At 37.4% G+C, this 9457-nt stretch overlaps 1 protein-coding gene across 1 annotated transcript; it reads left to right on the top strand.

Annotated features, from left to right (window-relative positions):
• The first annotated feature begins 6789 nt into the window (after nucleotides 1-6789).
• On the top strand, nucleotides 6790-9437 carry LOC306998193 (putative C-type lectin domain family 20 member A). The gene is made up of 5 exons (XM_079612067.1): nucleotides 6790-7229; nucleotides 7299-7661; nucleotides 7742-8074; nucleotides 8223-8320; nucleotides 8487-9437. Exons 1-5 carry the CDS (start codon nucleotides 7085-7087, stop codon nucleotides 8619-8621), a joined length of 1074 nt encoding a protein of 357 aa, XP_079468193.1. The 5' UTR covers nucleotides 6790-7084; the 3' UTR covers nucleotides 8622-9437.
• The last annotated feature ends 20 nt before the right edge of the window (nucleotides 9438-9457 follow it).

The following is a 9457-nucleotide window of genomic DNA, read 5'->3' as shown; positions in this document are numbered from 1 at the left end:
CAAAATTCAAAACAGAATATAAAGGGGTTTTATTTTTAGTCAAACTAGATTGTTTTAAGGAATTGTGAAGTAGTTGTAGTAGAATTATCTATATTATAGTGTATTATACTAGTATAGGCTAAGTGTCATTGTATGTAAAATATACCATTTACTAGCTTCTAAAGTCTCTAGTTTCTTGTTTCTAGACTATATGTAGAAATAAAGACTGAAAGTATGATGATTTCTTTCTCGTAATGAATCAGAAGGAAATTTGATTGGCAGAAATCAATCCTCAAGAAATCAAGCATATTATTTCCATTTTCGGGTGATGCCTATGTTTTCAAATTTTAAATTATATAAATTTTTGAGATTTTCTTTTGAAATTGGTGACACATTTAAGTAACTTTAATATGCTATGTGTTTAAAATCAAATTCACTTTGTAAAACTAAAGATTAGAATATTTTTTAGAAAACAGGCTCTTGCTCTGTGGAGAAAGCTGAGTAGTAGGGGTTACCATACATGCTTTTTCCCGGACATGTCCGGCCGTCGAGATCGTCCAAAATTTCTGGAATTCGGCTTTTGCTTTCTACAGTTGCCATTCATTGTTTACATGCACACCTTTTGTTTCAATCTAACGCAATGCATTCCGATTGATGAATCTGAATGTAGTGTTTACATGAACGCTAAACACGTGATCGGTTGATCTGCGTTTTACCATTCCTAAGAAAATTCCCGCTCCTCCCTGAGAGATACGAGACCAGTGCGTCTCACAGGTGTCGCTCATCATTAATCACGCCACCGGCCTCGCGCCGTTCTCCCGCGGCCCTCAGCCTCAGCCTCAGCCTGCTCGCCACAGTAAACATAATGTATGGCGACTGTAGAATGCAAAAGCCAAATCCCAGATATTTTGGGCCAATTCCGGACAATCCTGGGCAGACTTGTCACGGAGAATCACGATAAAACGGCGTCTTTTAAAGGTGATGATACACAGGGCATCTTTTTGAGCAATGTTGCTGGGCAATGTTGCATGCCGTCAACGGGCAACCAGATGAGACACAGGGCCCACGACCGATCTAAATTATCCAGATCAAAATGTATTGCCCATTTTCAATGGGAAAGTGCCCAAGCAACAATCGCTCGGCAAGATTGCCCAGCAACATTGCTCAAAAAGTTGCCCTGTGTATCATCACCTTTGAGTCAACTAGTAGCCTCGCCTAGTTGTTTAACTGCGCTCTTACCGGTAGGCGTGGCTTGGGAGTGGCCTCGAAGGGCAGCGAAGCAAGTGCATTCTGGGAGTTGTTGTCTTTCATCCATATGAGCCAAAAATACATTTTCTGGCTTTTCTCAGTCTAGAAGTCTCCAAATTCAAAAATAATTTCACATTTCTACTAAATAAATGACCCATTTTAAATACACATTCATCTTTCCAAAGGTGAAGTATTCCTTTAATTGGAAATCTCTCTCTCTCTCTCTCTGTGTCTCTCTCTCTCTCTCTCTCTCTGCATTCTGAAATAATAATAATAACATTAATGATACATAATAGCCTAGATAAAGATTTATTCGCATGTTCATGTCTTGCATTTGATATAATTGCCTAGAGGAAGTTAAATCTTTGCTGGCCCAAAAAAATTTATTTGCGGGCCCACTGTAAAATCTCAGGCTGCCTCCTTCGATCTAGGCAGACTATCTGCTTTTAGATCGTCACGTGTCGTGTACGGGACCTGGGTGTTTCACTAGATGAGTCTTTAAACTTTGACAAACAAATTTCATCTGTATTTTTCATCTATAAATTTCATTGGCTCTAGCTTTTATCAACTTCATCTGCTGTCTAAAGTCAAACCTTTTCTTAATCATAAAAGTCTAGAAATGGCTGTTCATGCATTTATCACATCACGTTTAGACTACCGCAACTCACTTTACTGCGGGATTTCAAAGTCTCAAATTGTACGTTTTCAATTAGTGCAAAATGCTGCGAGATTTCTTTTTAATAGCCGTAAAAGTGCCCATATCACCCCTATTCTGAGGTCCCTACATTGACTTCAGAATTGATTTTAAAATCCTCTTATTTGTTCATAAATCTCTGCATAAGCCCCCAGCTATCTGAACTGCTGCAACCATATACTCCTTCGAGAAGTCTGAGATCAAGTGACAAAAACCTGTTATTCAGACTCAAACGCAGAGGGGATCAAGCTTTTTCTGTAGTTGGGCCTCGGTTGTGGATCAATTTGCTGTTAGAAATGATGATAGCCCCTTCCGTGATGACTTTTAAGTCACTTCTAAAAACGCACTTGTTTTCCATGGCCTATATTTAAGGTTGGTTGGTTTTACTATTTTCCATCGAGTATCAGACTGCTTTGCCACTCCTGGTTCTTTTCATTTTATAGTCTGATACTGCTTTGCCACTTCTGTTTTACTATTTTATATTTGAGTCTGACACTGTTTTGCTATTCCTGTTTTAACGTTGCTCTCATTTGTGTTGTGTTGTTATGTAGGTATTATTTTGTTTTAATTTCTGCTGTTCTGTAAAGCACGTTGGCCAGCCAGTGGCTGTTGTGTAAAAATGTGCTATATAAATAAAATTAACTTTAATATGCACATACACTGTTTCATGTTTTTTGTTGTTGCTGTTTTTGTTGTTTATACAATTATTATTCTTACCCCATCTATAATATATTCTCAGCCATCTTAATGTTTTATTTTTTACGTTTTTTAAATCGGATGTACCCAGGTATACTAGGTTAGGTACAGTGGTGTGAAGTTACGAATTACAAATACTCACATTACTGTAATTAAGTAGTTTTTTTTCAGAAATTGTACTATTTTGAGTAGTTTAAAATTTGTGTAATTTTACTTTTACTTGAGTAGCCTACATTTTAAGTGATGTATCGGTCTATTTTCCTTATGTTTGCGGTCGTTACATGCAAGGGGGTAATCCATCCGCCAGAAACCGAAGCTTCCCCGGGGGCCGCCATTGGCTATCAAGCCATCACCATTCATTTTGGCGTCACTTTGACAGCGAATAACTTTACATCTGAGGCGTTTAAAGACTCCATTTGTCCATTGTTTATTTCTAAAGAAACACGACAATGCATAAAAGGCTCCATTACCTTGTATCTTACGTTATGGCCCCGTAGAAGCAGTTTTTGTAAAAATAGGCTAATGATTGCGTCATAACCACTGTCGCACAGTCGAGAAATTACCGTATAGACAGGCGGAGAAGCTCACAAGCAATCATGGGGACGTGGAAGCATTAAGTCCGATAAAGTACACCTTCTGTACTAAAGTTGGAGGATCAGATTCAGTATCAGTCCACCTTATGAACCATGGCGTTAACTTGAACTGCATTTCTGTCAGTGCGTGACTACAGCTTGTTAATAAACAAAGTTTTTTGATTGATTCATTTCATACAATCCGCCTTCATTTAGCAAGTGCACTTGCGCAAAAACATTTGTTGTTTTACAAAACAACAAAACAACTTTGTACATTTGTTGTACAAAGACACCATCCATGCTTTCAATATGGAACTAGGCAAAGCTAGACAGACTTTCTTCTCAAATATTATAAACAGCAACTTAAACACACGCACTCTTTTTGCTACTGTTGAGAGACTAACAAACCCCCCGAGCCAGATTCCCAGTGAAATGCTCTCAGACAGCAAGTGCAGTGAGTTCGCTTCTTTCTTCTCTGAGAAAATCAATAATATCAGAAAGGTGATCAGCACATCCTTGAGTTGCACTGGGGTCAGACAGATCAGACCACAACCTGAGAAAGTAGTTACTATGTCTGATTTCAAAGAAATTGATGGCAAAATTTTGGAAGAAACCGTACAGCACCTTAAAACATCAACCTGCGCCCTTGACGCTCTTCCCACATCTTTCTTCAAAAGTGTGTTAAACAGCTTAGAAGCAGATCTCCTAGAAGTGGTAAATGCCTCACTTCTCTCTGGAAGTTTTCCAAACTCCCTGAAAACTGCAGTTGTCAAACCCCTCCTAAAAAAAGAGTAATCTTGATAAGACTATATTAAGCAATTATAGACCGATCTCAAATCTTCCTTTCATTGGCAAGATCATTAAAAAAGTTGTTTTCAATCAGCTGAACAAATTCTTAAGCTCAAACGGATACTTTGACAATTTCCAAACTGATGGTTGCATCACAGCACAGAGACAGCGCTCATAAAGATAATTAACGATATTCGCTTGAATACTGATACAGGCAAATTATCAGTGCTGGTACTACTCGACCTCAGTGCTGCATTTGACACTGTTGATCACAACATACTTCTTGACAGGCTGGAGAACTGGGTGGGGCTTTCTGGGATAGTCCTAAAATGGTTCAGGTCATACTTAGAAGCGAGAGGTTATTATGTGAGTATAGGAGACCATAAGTCTGAGTGGACATCCATGACATGCGGAGTTCCCCAAGGCTCAATTCTTGCGCCACTCCTATTCAACCTGTACATGCTTCCAATGAGCCAAATAATGAGAAAGAACCAAATTGCTTACCACAGCTATGCAGACGACACACAGATCTACTTAGCCCTATCACCTAACGATTACAGCCCCATTGACTCCCTGTTCCAATGCATTGATGAAGTAAACAGTTGGATGTGCCAAAACTTTCTTCAGTTAAACAAAAACAAAACTGAAGTCATTGCGTTTGGAAACAAAGATGAAGTTCTCAAGGTGAACGCGAACTTCTCAAGGTGAACTTCTTTTGTAAAAGTTTCCCCGGATATACTTCCCTATTTAATGCACAATTTACCTTACAAATTATATTATCAGCATTACAATTTGAGTAAATGTAGCTGTGTAAAATGTATGGGATGATGCCACCTTTCTAGAACAATGTGCATTTACGTTTAAATTATAACATATTTAATGGCATGGAATTACAGTGTAATTAGTGTCAGCTCACTATCTTACGTCGCCTTTTTCAGTGCATTAGGTGAGGTAAACTGATAGTATTACTGATTCTCATTTCTTTATCAGAACACAAAAACTGGTACCGTTTTGGAGAGAAATTGGTTATTTTTTAATCTCTCTATTTAACTCATCTCATGGTGTGTGATGCTGAACTATCGTGTGCGTTTCTAAAGGTTTTTTGAATTCTTTGCACAGTTATGAACATTGATATTTTATATGCAACAATAGCATGCTCAGGCTCAGTGGCCTTGCGCCTCATTTTAAATGTTGTTGTTTTTTCAAACAATATGATTTAAATGGTGATGGCTGTATTGTTTTGATGCATTTTAAAAATATGAATGATATATATTCTTCAATCTTTCTGACAAAGAACAAAAGATAATGTGTATTACAGTATGTATGTTTTTTTACTTTATTAATTGTAGTGCACAGTGTTTATTATAAGGGGGTAGAATCCACAGCTCACTACTCACTACTCATGAGTACTTTTAAATAAGCTATTTTACTCTTACTCAAGTAGTTTTTTTGGACAAGTACTTTTTTACTCTACTCACACTACATTTTTTGGAATGTAATGATACTTTTACTTGAGTATGTTTTTTCAGTACTCTTTCCACCACTATAGACTGTAAAAAAAAAAAAACATTACCAACAGCACTCTGGTTATCATCCTTTCACCACCAGATGACGACAAATTACACCGGTTTGAGAAGCGCAGAGAAATGAACCATTTTAAAGCATCATGTTGCTCCCAATCACTGAACATTTTGTGTCTCCCTAATCAGAACACACCTGATTCAGTCCACAAGTTTGTAAACATGAATGGCCATATTGTATAATATTGTATATTTTACACTATACATTAAAATTCATTATGACATTATTCTTCTGAATGTTGTTCTTTGTCAACAACTCTATTAATAGTAATAATTAAAGTTGTAATAATTGTGTATTACAGGTTTTATTCATTAATGCTCTAGTTTTAAAAGCAAAAGAATTTGATAATATCATTCAATATTTTTGTGAAATCACCATTACAAGTAGCCTATACCAACGATTTAAAAAAAAAAAAACGCTCTGTAAAAAATGGTCGTAATTTTAACTGTAAAAGACTATGGGCCCTATCTTGCACCCAGCGCAATTGACTTTGAACACCGATGCATGTATCATTCCTATTTTGCACCCGCGCACAGCGCACTTTCCCCTCCACAGACGCACATCGGTAAATTAGGAATGAACTTGCGCTCGCGGGGGCGGTTCGGCGAAAAGAGGAGGCGTGATCCAGCGCAAAAGTTCCCTGGTGCTATTTTCCAGTTTTAGAAAGCAATTGCGCCACTGACCACGAAAAACCCAGTCTAAATACTGTGGCGCGTTGGTCATATGGTATTTTAAGGGCGCGTGCTTGGCCATAATGTAGCTGTTAATGCATACACTTTGATTATATAAACAGACGCAGCAGTTTTCATTTTTGCAAATCATACATTATTACAAGGAAAAATATTAACACACGAGGGAAATCATTGTTGTGTCCGTGAAGATGTGAAAAAAATCTATCTAGATTAAAAAAAATAATAATCTAAAAATAATAATCACATTTACCCAAATTATACGCCTGTTTAACCGAAGCTAATGTGGGTGGGTTTCTCCCATCATCCCCAATGTCACTTCTCTGTGTTTTACGGCCCTGACGAGAAAGTCGGTCTCCTCGGCTGTGAACCGCTCCTGGCGTGCGCCGTTAAAATTAGACGTCGTCGCGGAAGAAGTCACTGCAGGACTGTGAGTCAAATCTTCTGACACTGCCAGAATTTCGTCAGAAGTAAAATTTGATCGCAACGATCATTATTCGGCTGTCGGTGAACATGTCAAACTAACGATCAAAGACTTCAGATTTTGGCCTAGGTTCTGAGGAATCTTTTAGGATTAGCAAAATTTGTCTTAGACGGCCAAAATCGTACAGTGTGTACCCAGCATTACAAAATGAGATACTTGGCTTTATGTGCTAATAAACTTTAAAAGGAGGCTTAAGTGTGCTTCTTTTTAGGCTTGCAGTCTATGGAGATAAAGGCAGCAACCTTCCAGTTACCAGCTCCACGCTTGCAAAGCCCACACTGTCTGTGTTTAATTAAGAAAACGTGTAATCTGCCTCTCAAAGCATGTGTACAGTACATGTACAGTGTTCTGTATGCATTCACCACCACCCTTATCAATGATTTGTTTAATCATCTTTCAGTTCATTTTATTTTCCTGGAACAGACATAAACAGCAGAGAGGATCTGTGTGTTCAGTCATGGACAGGAGTCTGTTTGTGCTGCTGCTGCTGCTGTCAGGTTGGTGTGATCATCTGTGATCTGTATTTATGATGATGTGTAGATGTTTTAACATGTTGATTTTAACAGGGCTCTTCTGGAGCAGTTCTGCTCTTTCTCGTCAGTACAACTATATAAATGTGAGAATGTCGTGGCCAGAGGCTCAGAGTTACTGCAGAGAGAAGTACACTGACCTGGCTACTGTAGACACCATGGGTGATGTGAACAGGCTGGTGAATATAGTGGATGCTGGATACTGTGGGTCAGTGTGGATTGGACTGAAGAGAGGGACACAGAAACGCTGGCTTTGGTCTAATGGAGAAAACACACTCACACAGTTTAGTGCCTGGAAAGAAGGACATCCAATCAGTCAGAACGAATGCGGTTGTTTTGCATCTGGAGTTTGGAATAGTTATCCATGCTCAGAAAAATTACACTTTGTTTGCTACAGTGGTGAGTTTTGAGTTGTTAACTGTGTAAATATGCCATTTATCTTGGGTTGAGGATGATTCTTCTTGTCCATTCTTCAATAGAAAGTGGATACATCAAGGTACCAACTTTAATGACTTGGACAGATGCTCAGAGCCACTGCAGACAGCATCACACAGATCTGACCACTATCCACAACTCTGAGGAACAGAATATGATGGAGAGTATTATTCCATCAGGATCGTGGGTCTGGATTGGTCTGTTCCAGGATTCCTGGGAATGGTCTGATAAATGGAGCCTCTTCTTTAGAAACTGGGCAGCAGGACAACCATCCCAGAGTTCAGGATCTGGTGACTGTGTCGGCATGTCAAGAACCAATTCTGGGAAATGGGCTCATGAAAGCTGCGATCTACAGCGTCCTTTTATCTGCTATCATGGTGAGTTTTGCCATGTTAACAGAATCAAATTATTCAAACAAGAGATTTATAGATAATTCTTGAAACAGACATTACAAACAACTGTCATATCTTTTCATTTATTGATGTATCTTCTGTGTTGATGATGATAAACTCTTAATTTTTCTAGATGACACAATTAAAAAGCAGATCGTCAGACTGAAATTGTCCTGTAATGGAGAATGCACATTGAATGATCCTTCACTACAGACTGCCATTCTGAATGAGGTTTGTATCTGCCTTAAAAATTGTGTTCAGTTTCAGTGTCAAATTTTGAATGCATAACAGCACCATGACAGACGCCCAGAGCATCCAATAGCATTGTGCTTGTGAGTTTTGAGCAGGCAAGCAACTCTCATTTTACTTTTTAGTTTTTTTTTTTTGGTCTTCTCAGATCAGTGAAAAGCTGAAGATCATGGGGCTGGAGAGTGTCAGCAAAATAAGCTGGAGAAAAGGTGAAGGTGAAGAGGTGTTTCATCAGGAGATCGACCGTACAGCGAGTTCCAATAATAAATGTAATGAGGAGTAATCTGTTATTTATATCTTTGTATCAAAATTCAAAACAGACTTGAAGAATATAAAGGCATTTTATTTTTAGTAAAAGTAGATTGATTAAAGGAATTGTAAAGTAATTTAGTAAAATTATATATTTTTTAAACACCATGAAGTGTCATATTATATAATATATATACAATTTATTATAGTTTTGAAAGATGATCTTTTTTGTAAAAATGTAATTTAAAGTATACAGATTTGTTTATAGATATTAAGCAGAAATAAGGGGTGTAAGTATGATGATATCTTTAGTAATGAATCTGAAGGAAGTTTGATTGGCAGAAATCCACCTGAGCATATTATTTCCATTTACGGGTGATGCCTAGATGTTTCCAAATTTGCATTCATTTTTTTGGGTGCTTTTATTTTGAAATTGCTGATAGATTTAAGTAAATGTAATATGCTATATGTGTTGAAAATAAAATTCACTTTGTAAAACTAAAGATAAGAAATTCAGCTATTTTTAATTCAGTGAAATCTGAATCTCTCTCTCTCTCTCTCTGCCTCTGCATTCTGAAATAACATGAACGATACATAAAGTAGATAAAGATATGCTATATGTGTTTAAAATAAAATGTACTTTGTAAAACTAAAGATATGGACTTCCACTATTATTATTTTAATTTTATTATCATTGGAACCCTTGCATGGAAATCTCTCTCTCTTTGTCTCTGCATTCTTAGATAACTATAACATAAATGATACATAATAAGTAGCCTAGATAAAAATGTATTATCATGGTCATGTCTTGCATTTTATATAATTGTGAAAGTGACTTTAATATGCACATAGCCTACACTGTGTTTTGTT

This window comes from Phoxinus phoxinus (genome assembly GCF_949152265.1).
Source record: "Phoxinus phoxinus genome assembly, chromosome: 5".
In the NCBI taxonomy this organism is placed as follows: Eukaryota; Metazoa; Chordata; class Actinopteri; order Cypriniformes; family Leuciscidae; genus Phoxinus; species Phoxinus phoxinus.
The sequence above is the reverse complement of the archived record's forward strand: the minus strand, read 5'-3'. Positions and strand labels throughout refer to the sequence as shown.

Coding starts and splice junctions, on each gene's coding strand:
- LOC306998193 (XM_079612067.1), top strand. CDS start 7,085: ATGCATTCACCACCACCCTTATCAATGATTTGTTTAATCATCTTTCAG. Junction 7,662..7,741: donor ACACTTTGTTTGCTACAGTG/GTGAGTTTTGAG, acceptor ATTCTTCAATAG/AAAGTGGATACATCAAGGTA. Junction 8,075..8,222: donor TCCTTTTATCTGCTATCATG/GTGAGTTTTGCC, acceptor TAATTTTTCTAG/ATGACACAATTAAAAAGCAG.